The 17561-nt window shown below is 37.4% G+C and overlaps 2 protein-coding genes across 9 annotated transcripts in view; both read left to right on the top strand.

Annotated features, from left to right (window-relative positions):
• The window catches only part of LOC129282895 (protein phosphatase 1 regulatory subunit 12A-like), a 38064-nt gene extending 31267 nt beyond the window's left edge, over positions 1-6797 (top strand). For all 5 annotated transcript variants that reach the window (XM_064114658.1, XM_064114659.1, XM_064114661.1 and 2 more), the window contains one exon: positions 542-6797. In XM_064114658.1, the coding sequence (XP_063970728.1) occupies positions 542-628 (87 nt within the window). In that variant the 3' untranslated portion in view covers positions 629-6797. The remainder of the gene's footprint in view (positions 1-541) is intronic.
• A 4506-nt stretch (positions 6798-11303) lies between these two features.
• LOC129282894 (beta-parvin-like) overlaps positions 11304-17561 on the top strand; it is a 38155-nt gene continuing 31897 nt past the window's right edge. For 2 of the 4 annotated variants that reach the window (XM_064114713.1, XM_064114711.1), the window contains exon 1: positions 11304-11435. In XM_064114713.1, coding sequence (XP_063970783.1) covers positions 11330-11435 — 106 coding nt within the window. In that variant the 5' untranslated portion in view covers positions 11304-11329. The remainder of the gene's footprint in view (positions 11436-17561) is intronic. The other 2 variants (XM_064114712.1, XM_064114709.1) reach the window with 1 other exon arrangement.

Below are 17561 nucleotides of genomic sequence, written 5' to 3'. Positions count from 1 at the left end.
AAGTAACTTGAAACATCAGCTGAATCCTGTAACATGAAATATCTACTCAATTATACAACTTTTTTGTAAATATAGGTTGGAACATGAATTCCAGCTGTGGTAATGATCTCAAAATGGGTTTGAACAAAATCCAATAAAATGACCACCCAAGTGTTTGTATGTACACATAAAAAAAGATTTGTGCCACATGATTCTGGTAGAAACGTTGTAATTGCTGAGGAATGGATAAGATAAGCTTGGCAATTCACCCAAGTGTCAGATCTTTTTCCATGAAATTATAGTACACACTCCCAAATACAGGTTTTGGTGATCTGCAGTGTAATTTAGTGTCAGCAAAGATTTAATGATACCACAAAGTTAGGTTAATGTAACTCTTCCAGATCGAGATTTACACTGATATGATGACAGTTAACTTTGATTTTACAGACTTTCTCATGAAACTGTTGTTTGCTGCAGCTGCAATAGTTCAGCTTTTAAGAATTTTGTTAAAATATTGCTTATTATATCCTTTTTTTTCTTGTTTCTTTCCATTTCCCGCCAGGCTATGGAACAACTAAAGTCTGACAACCAGCGACTGAAGGATGAGAACGGTGCCTTAGTCCGGGTTATCAGCAAGTTATCCAAATGAGGCCTACTGGTCCCTCTCCCCGGAAACCACTCTTCCACCATCACCGTTACCTCCACACCTCCTCATCGGCTCCCTTGTCGCCATCGGTTTCGTCGTCATCGTCGATCAACTGTAGTTTTTGTCTCGCCAGCCAGAACGACCATTGTGAGGTTTCCATCACGTGTCCTCTGTTCTGGACGCTCACGCGCGACATTCCTGCTGCCTAGGGCTGGCTCTTGTCAATCCCCGTCCTCCGGAGACCATCCCGTCTTCCTTTCTTGGCTAAGCTACCCCTCCCCGACTCCATTTGCTTGATGTACGTTAAAAGATCGCTCAGTCTTTCTTTTATATTCTTGTTAATGATAGACATGTCCCCCTTCCCTATTTGTTTGCTTCCCTGTGAGTTAGCTTTGCCGCTTTGCTTTTGTAGCCGAAAAAAAATGTGGGTAGCGTGGTCTCGACAAGAATCCACACGTTCCTCGGAGCAAGGGGACGTTGGGCTCTGATCAAATCTTGATGATTGTATGTGTTACCATGGCGATGGGTGCTACCGGAGGTCAAAAGGTCAGGCTAAGCAGGAATGCCCAATCGTGCGCTGAGTGCAGGGAGGATGCGTGATGGATACGACAGCAATCAGCTGACCGAGATTTGACCAATCAGGACGGAGCGTGACGGAGGAAGGTTGCGTTTTCGCCGGGGAACGGAGTGGCCGCCCTCGGAAGTGTGTCTATTTGTAGCTTTTAGAACAAAAGGAAAAAAAAAATATGAAGAGGATCCTACAAAACAGAGTTTGCCGAACGCCTTCAACGAAGCTATCCGTGATTCTAAATCGCGAGGATACATCTCACACCAGACTATCACAACGCTGCCCTCTGTAGTTGAAGTGTGGTAATGTTGGCACGTTTCAAGTAGAGAGATCAAATGGCCAAAGCAGCGTTAATTAAAAACAGGACCTTTGTTTTAAGTGTTTCTTGTCGGATAGTAACGAAGGAGTATGTGGGGAGTGCTCTCTGTAGGTAAATATGTGTAGATGAGATAACAGAACTACATAGACCATGATAGAATTTGGGCCAAGCGCTATGGACATTTTTTTTTTCATCATCATTTTATGTTGTAGTATTTATGACATTTTTTTATTACAGGTATTCATTTTGATTATATATGTATGAATGAATACTCCTCAGAATTTGTAATTTTCTCTTTGAATTTCATGTCTTAACAAACAATTATTCAACTCTTGAAGTTTTTCTTCTCATATGTTTGGGGATGTTTGTTGAAATGTGGGCTGGCTTGCAAGGCTGTCCTGTATTTTTCTTGATCAAATCGTGATAAATTGATTAGCGAAGTCTTCCAGGGAATTTGCCAGCATGTGGATTGCTGCAAGTCACTCTCTTGTAACGGTTTGGGCTTTTGAGTGAGTCTTTTCACTGAAGTTACCAAAACGAGTCTGGTATTTGATCATTTGTTTGTGATGATTTGTGTAGATTTCTGTACGATAGAAAAATAACAATCTCGTTGGAATGTTAAAAGGAGTACTTTAACCAAACTCGTAGCTTGTAGACAAGAATAGTAAACATTTATCATTAATAATTTGACAGTAGTCAAAATGAATTACCAGAGTTTAATATTCCTTATTTGATCAGATTGAATTTAATCGTCTTTTTTCTGGATGCTGTTAACATTTTGATTTCTCTCTATCTAATGATTTATATTTTGATGTGATAGGATATGGACAACATTAGAATACCAGATCAATTAATGTTTGATCTCATCTCGGAAAAAATTCAACTGAGATGTAAAAAAAAAAAAATATGGTGATGTATTGATTCTAATAACAGTAGGAAGTATTTAAAAAGCAACGGTAAGGAATGTAGATTTTGTGTGCAATAATTAAGAAGCTTGTGTATTATCATATACTGTTTTCCAGTATAGACTATTTATTGGATTGCTGTATCTCTCTGACTCACTGCTGGCTCCGGGCACACGTCTGGGGGAAAACCCGGGGGTGTTTTCACTCACAGATAAAATCGATTGTTAGTCGTGAAATCAAGTTTGTAAAATTTGATTGGACTGCAGCTTCTGTGTGAATATATCGTAACTGCAAGTGAACCACGTCCGGGAAACCCGGTGGTGTTTCACTTAACACCTAAAATCAATTTCAAGTGAGATGATAATCAGTTTTATATAATTTGATATCAGGTTGCTGATTGTAGGAAATTGATTTCAGCTGTATGTGTGAACCGGCCCCCTTGAGCTAAGCTCTACTTAGAACCGAAGTGAGTACTTGTAGTATTTCACTTCCGTGCGAGATTTTTTTTTTCACTGTATCTAGATAATAAATATGACTCGGTCTCTGTGGTGCTTATGCGTTGTTGTGAAAGAGCGAGCGAAAGAGAGCGTGTGAGAGATGCGTGACATGGCTAAAGAGAAATGAGAAATCGGCAGATTTTACATGTAGCCCTTCGATTATGTCTCCAATAAAAAAAATTTTGCGTCTTTTTGTAGATCCCTACACATGTGCATAGAATCAAATTAATTGTGAAATTGTTTCGTTTTCTACCGGACATGTTTAAAGGTTATTGCACTTTCTGTAACATTGTTTTTTTTTCTGTTATTATGATTATTATTATTAGAAGAGTCGACTACATTGCATGATGTTTGTGTGGTGCTATGTGTGACTCTATTCGCGAGCGAGCATGTTCTGGTTATTCCTTCAAATTATTTGTTGTCTTCGACTTAGAATAAAAGCTGTCTTGAGTAGTAATACAGATGACACGACACTTACATTCGTTAGGCAAGGCTTGTGGACTGCTGTCGACGCTATCATTTTTAATTGCACTATAAATCACCATTAGGCTTTGTTTTATTTTATTATGTTTTATTTGATTCATGCGATGTCGGTTGTTCACTATGTTTTTGGTTGTATTATCATCTTGTTTTTGCCGACCCATTATGTGGCTAGAATACAGGGAACTTCTTCTAGTAAAAAGATATTTTGACGTGAAATTGGTTGAGTGGGGTATGTACCAAACTCCATGTTAAATTGAGGTGTTTAGACAGGTCAATGTGTTTCTTATTAAGGAGAACCTGATTCAATCCCAAAGTTTGTTTTCATTTTTTGTTTGCTATTTTGAAGAGACCCCAAGCCAAGCCTTGAAGTTTCATCACTTATTTTGGGGGAAAATGAAATGAGAGAAATAGAGCAAGAGTTGATTTGATCCTGCCGTGGTCTGAAATCTTTTGAACTTGTGCTTTGTAGAGTTTTAAAGTAGCAAGAGTCGTAGGTGTTATTATTTTAAATCTCTTATCGTAGCACTTGATGTCTGAGTTGCAGATCATTTTAACCCGTCATGAAAATGAAAGATATTTTTTGCTGTCCTCTAAAATCACTGATGTTTAAGTCCATAGAGACCTAACTACATTGGCTTCAAGTCCCACATACTTGTTTTTGTGTCCTGTCTTTGTCATTGTGCTGTTATAAGCAATTCAATAATTCAATGATAATTCAAAAAGCTTTGGGAATTTTTATTTGCATTTATATAATCAATTTAATGAGAAAAATGTGGCTAATAATATTATATATCATAAGCTTTTTAGGGGCAGGTTCTTTTTATAATAGCATGCCCTCGGTAAACACCTTGTTTTTTCTTAAGCACTGTACTTGGCCAATCACTGTTTTGTATGCTTTGCCAATAACATTCAAAAAACAAAATCGTTTACAATTATGAATTTAACTTATCAGTGCTTTTTTTAGTTTTAAGTAAGATTTATGAACGAAACAGTTTCAAAGAAAAGGGAAAAGGGGGAATTTAAAAAGTCCCAAATTACTTGGCAATCTTGTATTCTTAGTATGTTAATGTCTGTATGATTGTGGGTGAGGGTGTGTGTGGATGTGTGTGTTGCTTTCCCTATCTCTGACTGAATAGGTTATTTTTATAGAAATAACTACAGAATTCAGAGATTACTATTCAATATCATGTGCATGTTCCACCTCAGATGAGTTTATGGTAGCCTCAATTTTTTTTTTTTTTTTTTTTTTTGTAACATGGCTTGCACCTAGCCACTTGGGAAGGAAAAAGAAATTGTCTTGTACTAGTCTCGTATTCAGCCACTGTAGAGCATTTTGTAATTGCTTGAGCAATTGTATCGGGTGTGGAGTGCAGTGCCTATCTTACAAAATGTTTTTGTAAATATATTTAAAAAAACATGGAAGGGAGTAACGTACATTGGAGGCATGATTTGATATACCAAAAATGCCCTGGATATCGATGCAAATATGCTGGGGATATGTGAGCACATGTTTCTGATCTTTAATAATCATTTCAGATAGGATTGCAGTCCAGTTTTCAACTCATTTATTATTATTATCATTACAGCAATTGAGATGAAATGGTTGCCCCGATGAAAAGTTTGCCTTATAGGAAGAACAATACCTCCGGGGTGAAGTTTTGAGCTTTTAATCGCACATCAGTTTGAAACAAACTCTCGAGTCCTTTAAGCTTGGGGTGCTATCTTATGCTTTATTCACTTTTCCCCCGTGTTTTATTGTAAATGGGGGAGAGCTTGATAAAGCAGAAATAAACAAATTATTTGGAGTGTGATGTAATTGATTAAAGGTACAATATTTTCCATAGATTTGCATTGCAGATAGTTCTATTATATGAATATTATTATCCAAATTCTAATTATTATTATATGTAGTCCATGGTTTAACAAACGCTGTACAGAGTAGAAATATTGTAGGCTAATATTGGTGCTTTATAACGTGGCAAGTGAGAGTGCGAAAAATAAACACTTTTTTTGTATGTGAGGTGACTATTCCTTCGTTGGAATTCACACAACTTCTTGGTAAATCTATGCACTTGTGTCCGTCTTTTTTTTTCTTCAAATGTCTCACCCTTTCCCCCTCTTGTTTTTAATGTCTATGCTTTTTTAGTTCAAGCATTTCCCATAATTTTTTTGGTGAATAGTAGTATCTTTTTTCTGTCTGATTTCATTTTTTTCTTCCGAGGAGCTTCTTATGAATGAACCTACAACGTTGCTCAAAGAAATATTCATAGCTTGCTTGTTGATTTAGTATGTATGGGAGCTTTGATGATAATTGAAAAATTCATTTCAGTAATTCACCGCTTCTTGTTTCCCAACACTTCTCATCTTGAAAATTAGTTGTAAAAAAATCCCTGAATCTACATTTTGACATTCCTTAAGGCTTATTTAAAAACTTTTTGTAGCGTCACTGAGATGTCCCGATATCGAAATTCACAAAAGCACTTACACCACGTGACACTATTGGCTGATACACTGTCTTTGTAATTGACGAGGGGGGAATCCCCTAAATGGAGAAATGGGGAATCCCCACTTGTGAATCTGCAAGGGTGTGGCCATGTTTTGGTTGTCCTTTGATGGGAAGTGCTGGGAAATGAGAAATTGGCTGAATTACTGGATAATGTTTATCAACGCATTATTTATTCTGTTCCCTTTGACTGTATTTGATCAGAGGTATTTTATGAAATGTTTTCGTGAAATGCTTCACGGGGTCAGGGAGGGACTATTAAAATTGGAGTGCCTGACTTTTGAAGACAAATTGACAAGCACAGCTTACAGCATGTGGGACTAGAAGCAATGAATGTACACCAAACTGAAGTTAGCGACTTGTAATTTTTCCTCACCTCATGAAACAGACATGCTAAAATGCTACCATTCATCTTGTATCATTTCTACCAACTTCCCTGTCACCTGTAACACTTTCATTGCACAAATTTCTTTGTATAAAAAAAGAACGAATGTCGGAGGAATGGGTGGAATTTTTTGTGTGAATACAGCTGTTTTTTGTGGTTGTGAGTTACTATGTTATGGAGCACAGTCTCACAACGTATGAAATAATTCTGTATCTATTTACGTAGGTAATTCTCCATGTTTATAACTGTAATGTACAGTTCTTGATACTAAATACAAAACTATACTATGTCCTGTAGGAATGATTGATTTATAGAAACACAGTGTATTCTCAGTCTTGTATTAGTTTCAGGGAAGATTAATCTTCTCCTTTTTCTCTCCTTTCTCTTTCTCTTTCTTTTCATTATTTATCTTTTGTTACTATTTTAAGTTTATTTCATAATGTGTTTCGTTTGTAAGAGGAGGAAGGCAACTCTGGCTTTGTCATATTAAAATAGTTCTCAACATGAACCTACCTTCGGCTCTTTGCTTTGTATTTATTGTTCGTTTGTTTTAGGGGTTTTGTTGGGATTTTTTTTTTTTGGGGGGGGGGGCTCATTTAAAAATGATATGGGCCCGTATTCTGAAGTCAGGTTTAACTTAGACCACAGTCTAACTCTGTGCTAAAATTATGGGGAGCCAAAAGTTCAAAAATTCTGTTTATGTTGCATATTTCTTATGTTGAGTATTTTGTTTCCTTTTTCATAATGAAGAAATATACGTCAGTTATCATTCCGGGACTATTATGAACAATTTGGATGCCATATGACTTCATAATCTGAATGTGTACTGTTAGGTATTTGTGCCCCAATTGGCTCTCCATAGTGAAACCACAACTTTAAACCAGGGTTTAATTTAAACCTAACTTTAGAATAGGGGCCATGGACTTACAAATAGTTTTGAATGATGTTATAATGATAAAACATTTTTTTATTAAAAAGATTGATATGGAATGTTTTGAGGTGCTTTACAAAATATGAAATAAAATACAGTAGAATCTGCATCAGTTGACCTATGTTCTGTTTCATAAAGACTTGTTATGATAAAAAATACAACATTTCTATGTAACAAGTACTATCGGCCATGCTATCAGCCAATCAAATGAAGCAATTTTAGTAGATGAAAACTGTTAATGCAAATCTGTTAAAACAAGGTTTATGACACCGGTCCAAAACTATGCAAGACATTGGTATATCTTCCAAGTGGAACCGAGTCAAACAGATATCTTTGGTCCAAAGATACTAATACAGATTCTACTGTTATTTGAAATTTAAAAATAAAAGTATGATACAGGACATTGTCATATTGATACATCAGGTCCCTGCCTTACAAAGAGTTACCATTGATCCGATCAATCGTAATTCTATGGAAATCCATCAGTGTCATAATTTTTTTCTACAAAAAACTTGCGTTATGTCCTCTGTATGCAAAGAGAAGCGCAGTGAATTTTCAAGAAAACAACGAATGCATGAATATACATCATAGCGAGAAAATATTTTGAACAAACATGCATATTAGATGTTGACGTTGCTGGCCGTCCATAGTTACGATTGATCGGATCAGTCATAACTCTTTGTAAGACGGGGCCCAGATATACCAGGGCCAGTCATACAAAGAGTTATGATTGATACGATCAGCACCAAATATATGGAAATCCATCAATGTCATTTTTTTTTCTACAGGAAATCTGCACAATGTACTTTGTGAACAAAGAAAATAACATTGAATTGTCAAGAAAATGGTGAAGTATGAATAAACATAATATATCTAGAAAATGTTTGGAATAAACATACATTTCAGATGTTGACGTTACTGGCATTCCATGGTTGAGGTTGATCTGATCAATCACAACTCTTTGTAAGACGGGGCCCTGCTCTGGTATCAACCTACACTGCAAAAACTCTGGTGTTGATTTAACACCAGCCCGGAATCTATATATGTCCACTCCAGAGAAGTGTTAAACAACACCAGATTCTTTTTGGTCTAACACCAGATAGGTGTTTATACAACACCAATTAGTATTAAAACCGCATCGGTTTGATTCCAAACTGGTGTTGTTTCAATACTTCTCTGGTGTGGACATGTATAGATTCCAGGCTGGTGTTAAATCAACACCGGAGTTTTTGCAGTGTACATGAGTTGGAAAGACAAAATGAAACAAGATGTATGGTAATTATGCCGTTTTATTCAATCACAATATTTCATTATTAAAATGAGGCAAATAATCGGTAGTTTGTAAGCAAGGAGCAAGAATACAATAAAACTGCCATCACAAGCTAAAGCCGGGGTAATAATGCTATAGCGGGGTCCGCTGGAAGACCAGTTTTTGGAACTAATTGGCTACCCTGTGTAAATATACCGTTATTATTATAATAACAGCAAGTAAAAGAGAAGAAAGAGAGTGAGAGGTGAGACAGACATTGACAGAGGGTAGAGAAGATTTAAAACAAAAGAAAAAAACATGGGCGGACATCTCTCCCCCCCCCCCCAAAGGTAGGGGGACCAGGCGCGGATGAAGGATTTTTCCCCCAGAAAATTTGACCAGCAAAAAAAAAAGGGTTATCACAAAAAATGTATGGTCATTTCGTCCAAAATAAATTTGACAAGCAAATAAAAAAGAAAGAAAGAAAGGAGAGTGACACTTTCAAAAGGGAGGGTGACACTTTGGAAAAAAACTTTTTTTTTCTATGACAAATTTCGATTTTGAATGATGTATTTTTTCTATCATAAAAGACCGAAAATAGTAGGGGGGACATTTGATATTGTGCCCCCCCCCCTTTCAAATGGTAGGGGGGACGCGTCCCCCCTGTCCCCTGTGATTTCCACCCATGGAAAAAAGGTAATCAGACATTTGAAGAAAAATCTTGTTATTTGTACATGTTGTACTTTATGAAGATACATATATCAGGGGCCACAGAATCGTTTTGAAAGTGAGGGGGGGGGGCTGACCATGCAAAAAATTACAATCAGGGTCCTGTTGCATAAAAGTTACCATTATGGCACTGGCGGATCCAGGGGGGTCACAGCCGTCCCGTGCCCCCCTTTTTGAGAAGCAAAATTAAAATTTGTAATGTAAAAATGCCAATAAAACAGAAGTGTGCCCCCCCCCCCTTCTGAAAGTTTGCTTGTCACATTTTTCCTGGGACGAAATTTTAGGTTAAAAACCTATTCTTTTTTTTTTGCTTGTCAATTTTTTCCTCGGAAAAATATGCCCCCCCCCCCCCGTTTTGGAAAATCCTGGATCCGCCCCTGCATTATGGTAACTTTGCCATGTAATGGTAACTTGCATGGAATCCTTGTTTCCTTTATTCAACGGGTCCAAAATGATCATTTTTACATTTCTGTACACGGGTTTGGAAAAAAAGTGGGGGGCGGGGGCTAACACCCACCCTCCCCCCTCCCCCCCCCCCCTCCCCCGATTCCGCGGCCCCTGTATGTATATTTCAAGAACTTTCAGTTTTAATTGGATAAAAATAGGTGACTGGGAGAGAGAAAAAGAGAGGGGGTGTCAGATACTACGAAGGGTGCGTTTAAAGGGATGGTCCGGGTTGAAAGTATTTATAGCTTAATAAATAGAGTAGAATTCACTAAGCAAAATGCCGAAAATTTCATCAAAATCGGATAACAAATAACAAAGTTATTGAATTTTAAAGTTTAGCAATATTTTGGGAAAACAGTCGTCATGAATATTCATTAGGTGGGCTGATGATGTCACATCTCCACTTGTTCTTTTGTATTTCATTAAATGAAATGAGGTTTATTCAAATTTTTTCCTCCAAGAAGTAGAAAAATTGGAATGACAACTGATTTAGTGCATTAGATATTTATTGCTACAACTTATTTCATTATAAAGGAGACATATTATTCACACAAGTATGAAATAATGAAAAAATTATGATTTTATGTAATAACATAAGAAAACGGAAAGTGGAGATGTGACATCATCAGCCCACCTCATGAATATTCATGACGACTGTTTTCACAAAATATTGCTAAATTTTAAACTTCAATAACTTTATTATTTGTTATCCGATTTTGATGAAATGTTCGGCATTTTGCTCAGTGAATTCTACTCTATGTATTAAAATATAAATATCTTCAGCCCGGACCATCCCTTTAATTCTCTCCATTACAAAATTTCCACTCCCATGGAGGGGGAGCGCTGAGGTTGTAAAACACAATTTCGGACCATAGCAGATGATAGCACGGGCGCTGCTACATAACTTTTTTTGAATAACTTGCCCGACTGGGCAAGTAAATGTAAAAAGAAAGAAAGAAAGAAGACAGGAAAGGAAGAGGAAGCAAGCAAAGAAAAGTTAAGAAAAGAAAAGAGGAAGGAGTGATAACAAATGATGTGAATTACAAAATAACAATAATTAAAATCTCAGATGTTTGAAAATTTGACTCCAGATTGTTTCAGATAGTAATTTTAACGTTTTTGCACACGTTTATTGAAAAATAACAAAACCCTAGTCAGGGCCCCTGCTTGTCCTTTGATGTTATTAAAACTGGATTTCTATCTTCAAGTGAGCAACTGAGCATATCATCTAAGTCTTGCTTTAATACAACTCTAAGGTACATTATTGTTAGGCATAAATCATCTTTTGCAAAAACAAACCAACAAACATATGCCCACTATTAATACTTTCTCGAAATTCGAAGCTATTCAGCAAATTATGTTGCGTTATGAAAGTAAATTATGATTAAATGGTGTCTTATAGCAGACAGAAATATGATTGCCTATAGCAGTTGCTTTTATTTCATCAATAATGTAGACCCATGGTGGTTTTCTTTTAGCTACAAAGTCAAGAACAAATATATCCTCTAAATAGAATCACCAACTATCACAATAAGATCTGAACTTCCTGAATGAGCGGAGATGAATGTAAACAAATCGACCACGCCCATTTTATTCATATCAAATCAGTCGGTTATTTCAGTCACAGGCCCCCAATCGCTTGAAATTTGGACTGCTATCTTCATTATTTATACCATTGAAAATACGAGATGGCTTCTCCAGCGAAGACCCAAGCAACTCTGAAAAAAGACAAGAAAGAGGAGTCTTTCCTCGACAAAGTCACAACGATAGGAAGAAAAAAGAAATCAAAGGAAGGTAATGTACGAGACGATCCTTTTTAAATGAGTATTCTGTTGGTATTTCGTGAAAAACTGGGAAGGCAATTACCGGCTAGTATAGGTTTCGATTTTCGCATTCTTCACATTCGCTCCGACTGTCTCATCGCCTTTTGAGCCTCGTCCTCGGGCAGGGAGTGCGGGGATGCAAGCGAGTTCTCACTGCAAGCATTAGTCTCGCGTTCACAACAACAACAAATCGCGTTCACATTAGCCAGGCGGCTAAGGTTACTCTCATACGAAGCCAGGCCTTCTATCTCATACATAGTTAGACCCACACAGAGCCAGCCAAAACCTGAAAATTTCACCCCCGAGATTTCTACTTTCCTTCTTAAAGATCTAGCTCTAAATCATGTAGGGCCTACATGGCCAGTCATGGGATAAAATAACCCAGAGAGCTCCAGCCCGCATAGCGGGCTGGAGCCCAGACGCTCAGTGTGCAAACGGGCATTCAGGTGAGAGTACCGTGAAGTTTGGTCAAAATAATTTTGATAATACATAATTAAAACAGAAATTAAGCACTTACCACGATTGTATGGATGATAGTCTAACGAGTGGCAGTTTCCTGACATCGAGGCACAGACTGGAACCTCAAAAAACGATCAGTTCTGTCGCGGTGGCTCTCCTTCTTTCAAAATTCATAGCAAAATGGCCGTTCGAGAGGGTGTAGGGCGCATGCGCGAATTTGACAAAGTCTATATGCGCTAGTGCTATACTAGCCTCGGTCTCGATCGGCCATTTTGTGTTGAATTCTGAAAGAAGAGAGCTACCGCGACAGAACTGATCGTTTTTTGAGGTTCCAGTCTGTGCCTCGATGTCAGGAAACTGCCACTCGTTAGACTATCATCCATACAATCGTGGTAAGTGCTTAATTTCTGTTTTAATTATGTATTATCAAAATTATTTTGACCAAACTTCACGGTACTCTCACCTGAATGCCCGTTTGCACACTGAGCGTCTGGGCTCCAGCCCGCTACGCGGGCTGGAGCTCTCTGGGTTAGGGATAAAACGGACGCGAGCCTCGCGTAACGTTGGGGAAGTGCAATAAGAAACAAGATGGCGGCGTAAACATCGGGCAAGTCTCTTCCGTCTTTTCACAATATTTTTTCATTTTTTTGATGAATTCTTGTTTTAAAAATAACAACGAGAGCGTAGAAATGTCGGAAATGAAGTTTTATCCCATGTAGGCCTACATGATTTAGAGCTAGATCTTTTAGAAGGAAAGTAGAAATCTCGGGGGTGAAAGTTTCAGGTTTTGGCTGGCTCTGTGTGGGTCTATGATAGCGATGCTAAACCGGCCGCGCGTTTGCAACGGTATGCTCTGCCTAGTCTTGAGGACGCAATGATGATGATTTTTAAAATAATGAAATATACTTCTTCATCATTGACGTCTTGACACTCTTCCCCCAGTCGCATAAGAGAAGGACCATAATAAAGATGGATTTCCCTCGGAAATCCATCTTTAGAAACAAAAATCACTTTAATTGTATTGATTTCATTAATTTTCACACCTTCCTACGCCTAATGCGTAGGAAGGTTTTAAAAATTATAACATGAAAATGTGAAAAATTTAAGGTTTCTTACCTAACTGATGCTGAGTAAACCCCTCGATCCACATGTAAACAACGTAAGTACAATAGCGTCGACCCTTGAACCGCTTATGTATGACGTACTTCCGGCTAGCGATGCCGTTCTGATGAATAATTTATAGGAAAAAAAATTATTTCGCAAATGTTAAAATTTATCACGTAATTAAAAATAATTGGTATGAAACTGACAATTATTTTTAATTTACGTGATACATTTTAACATTTGCGAAATAATTTTTTTTTTCTATAAATTATTCATCAGAACGGCATCGCTAGCCGGAAGTACGTCATACATAAGCGGTTCAAGGGTCGACGCTATTGTACTTACGTTGTACTTACGTTGTTTACATGTGGATCGAGGTGTTTATCCGGTTAGGTAAGAAACCTTAAATTTTTCACATTTTCATGTTATAATTTTTAAAACCTTCCTACGCATTAGGCGTAGGAAGGTGTGAAAATTAATGAAATCAATACAATTAAAGTGATTTTTGTTTCTAAAGATGGATTTCCGAGGGAAATCCATCTTTATTATGGTCCTTCTCTTATGCGACTGGGGGAAGAGTGTCAAGACGTCAATGATGAAGAAGTATATTTCATTATTTTAAAAATCATCATCATTGCGTCCTCAAGACTATGCTCTGCCCCCGTGTAAAACATGGTCTCAGAAAACTCTTTTCCAGTCTTTAAATATTCATTCAGTAACACTCTGACCCACAAATATCCGCAGATCATTAAATTAAAATATGAAATTCTCACTTTACATTCTGATTTGAGGTTAGAATCGCCAGATATTTTGCACTTGAAATGTGTCATTGAAACCTGCCTGATCGGACGATGCGCACGGCCATTTTGAATCGCAGAAGCCTAAAGTGCAAAGTACTGCTCCTGTCATAATCATGTGACACACAAGATTTTGACTTACACCAGTGTTTGTGGCAAATTGAATTGTTAGCTTAGTACTTTTGCTCTGAAATTATGTCTAAAAAATCCGATTTTTTTTTTTTTTGCATTTTGATATCATGATTTGTTGAGATTTTGTTGATATGGTGATTTGATGATGACATGAATGTTTTGACCCCTTTATCGTACCCCTACACATGAAAAACAAAAAAACTCCCAGCATCATAAGATTCTTTGAATTCTAAGCTTTGTAATGATACCAAACTTGTTACCAATTAGTAAACCGCGAAATACCGCCAGCGGGAAAGACTGGGGCTTGCACTGTCCTCCATCTGGAAAATTTAGGGTCAATGCGGAGACTGTAGTCTGTTGAGTAGGGGTGTTTGGATTTTGGTGATTATGTAACAGATATTGATGGACCTTTCTTGCCCTTTTAAACACTGATTATGGCCCAAGGCCCCATCTGTTTTTTGCCCAATTTACTATAGATCTATGTTTACCCCTTCCATAATTTGCCCCAGGCCCCTGCGTGGCATTACAACCCGCCCCCTCACCCATAATTGCCATTACTCACCCGACCCAATTTTTTTTTCTTGGGGGGGCCCTTTGTTACACGTACCCCAAACATTACTGGCCCTTGCCCCGACCCCAATTTTTTGGCTACCTTTACTCGCCCAACCTCACCAGTCCATGCCCCCCCCCCATCCCGACCTTAATTTTTTTTTTAGGTACCTTGACCTTTGTCCAACCCTTTTTTTTTTTTTTTTTTTTTTTACAGTCGTCCAACATTACTGGCCCCTCCCCCTATCATGACCTTATTTTTTTTTTTAGATACCTTAACCTTTGTTCAACCCTACCGGCCCCTGGCCCCACCCATCCTGACCCCATTTTTTTTTTTTTTTTTTTTTTTTTTAGGTACCTTGACCTTTGTCCAACCCTACCGGCCCCTGGCCCTCCCCTCCCCATCCCGACCCCATTTTTTTTTTTTTTTTTTTTTTTTTTTTTTTTTTTAGCTATACCTTGACCTTTGTCAAACCCTACCGGCCCCTGGCCTCCCCCCCCCCCATCCCGACCCCATTTTTTTTCCCTTTTTGTTTGCAACCTTTAAGTGGTCCCCCGCCCCTGCCCCCCCATCATGACCCTAATTTTTGTTATTTATTTTTTGTTACCTTCACCTGTCCAACCACACCGGCCCCTTCCCCCATCCCGACCCTATTTTTTTTAAGCAGATGATATGTGTGGTATACTATACCATTAACCAATTCATTGATCGGTGATCAGGCAGGTTTCTTGCATAATGATAATAATCAACAATGGTATTTTATTTCAAGAATGTTAACAGCATGAACTGAATTGTACAGAACTATTACATATAAACAAAAGAAAACATAACATTATTAGTACTTAATAAAAATTAATATCAAATTGCATTATACAAATATACATTGGATACAAAGCATGAAGAAGCATAAATCTTTTGAGGGTAATAATGGATGCAGCTGGGCAAGTACCTCTGCTCTTGAATTGTTAATTACATATTCATCTCATTTGCATATTTACTATTTTTTGTAGAAGATAATATTCTATGAATTTGTTCTTGTGCAATTGAACATCATATCATTGATTATACTTGTATCCAATTTATTTGTAATGAAATGGCCCATACACAAGAACAAACATCATTGTAACATATACAATATGTATACTATATTGCGTCATCTCATTTGCATATGCATTTAAATTTGCATACTTTAATACATGTATTTTGTTTGAATTATATATTATACTAGTTTTTAATCAAGGAATGGGCCACTTGACATATTGTTGGTGGTTAATTACCTCATACATGTAGTTTGAATAGAAATATTTTTAACATACATGTATGTTTACAATATGCGTATCATTGCATCACAACCTCATTTACATATAGGATCTTTGGCATTTTAAATTTGCATATTTAACTATATGAAACACTGTTTTTTTGTCTCACCTGCATAGCAGAGTGAGACTATAGGCGCCGCTTTTCCGACGGCGACGGCGACGGCGGCGGCGGCGTCAACACCAAATCTTAACCTTAGGTTAAGTTTTTGAAATGACAGCATAACTTAGAAAGTATATGGACCTAGTTCATGAAACTTATACATAAGGTTAATCAAGTATCACTGAACATCCTGCATGAGTTTCAGGTCACATGACCAAGATCAAAGGTCATTTAGGGTCAATGAACTTTGGCCGAATTGGGGGTATCTGTTGAATTACCATCATAACTTTGAAAGTTTATGGATCTGATTCATGAAACTTGGACATAATAGTAATCAAGTATTACTGAACATCCTGTGCAAGTTTCAGGTCACATGATCAAGGTCAAAGGTCATTTAGGGTCAATGAACTTTGGCCAAATTGGGGTATTTGTTGAATTACAGCCATAAATTTGAAAGTGTGTTGGTCTAGTTCATAAAACTTGGACATAATAGTAATCAAGTATCACTGAACATCCTGTGCGAGTTTCAGGTCACATGATCAAGGTCAAAGGTCATGTAAGGTCAAAGAACTTTGGCCACGTTGGGGGTATTTGTTGAATTGCCATCATATCTCTATGAGTGTAATGGTCTAGTTCATAAAACGTGGAAATAAGAGTAACCAAGTATCACTGAACATCTTGTGCGAGTTATAGTAGTTTTCAAAATCAGCACTGCTGCTATATTGAATCGCGTGATGCAGGTGAGACGGCCAGAGGCATTCCACTTGTTAATAGTTTATATTGGTTTAATCAAAGAATGGGCCAATTGACATATTTTGGTGGTTAATTGCCTCAAAATCACTAGCATGGGTGAAATTACAAAGGCAAATACACATTCTGCATGAGCGGCAGACATTTTTAATGATATGCGTGCATATTTAATTAGATGTTTGCCTAATTTGCATAAATTAAGAAAAAACCGTAGTCTTATTACGAAGAGCAGGCCACAAGCTTCAAAATGAATCGTCACAACATATGTATACAGTAAATATTTTAAAATGATGTGGCATCGCTATCTATGAGATAGAAGGCCTGGCTTCGTATGAGAGTAACCTTACGTTAGTAAATGATTTTTACTCTCTAGAAGCCGCCTGGCTAGTTCACAGCCAACCCAAATTTCCATTTCGTGTGGTAAATTTTGTCAAACGTTTGGCATTAGATCTATAGTGAAATAAAGCATTTGCCGGTCCCTGCAAAATTCAGGTCAAGTCAATCTTGACATTATTCACATTATTAGACCAAAAGCTTCGATCTCTGTTAAGACTAAGAATAAGATTATGTTGGTTGTTCCGCTGAACTCCATTTTTGGCTCCACTCACCAAATACAGAGACCGAAGTTCTAGCTCGATCTGTAGTACTACAGGTACTCAATGGCCATATATTGTTTATGTATTAAGTTCGGTAAACAAGGGAAGTGGGAGTTGCGCGACAGCCGAAGTAAGTCACTGTTTTTCCCCAGTTTTATGTTAATTTTTTTCCCGTTTTGGTGCATTTCAGGCCCAAACTGAATAATCTTTATTTTGGTACAGTTCTTTTTATATATTTTTATGAAATAAAGACAAAAATCAATGAGCCCCGTCAGGGGGATTTTGCATTG

The sequence above is a fragment of the Lytechinus pictus genome, unplaced genomic scaffold (assembly GCF_037042905.1).
Source record: "Lytechinus pictus isolate F3 Inbred unplaced genomic scaffold, Lp3.0 scaffold_20, whole genome shotgun sequence".
Taxonomy (NCBI): Eukaryota; Metazoa; Echinodermata; class Echinoidea; order Temnopleuroida; family Toxopneustidae; genus Lytechinus; species Lytechinus pictus.
This window is presented reverse-complemented; position numbering and strand designations above follow the sequence as displayed.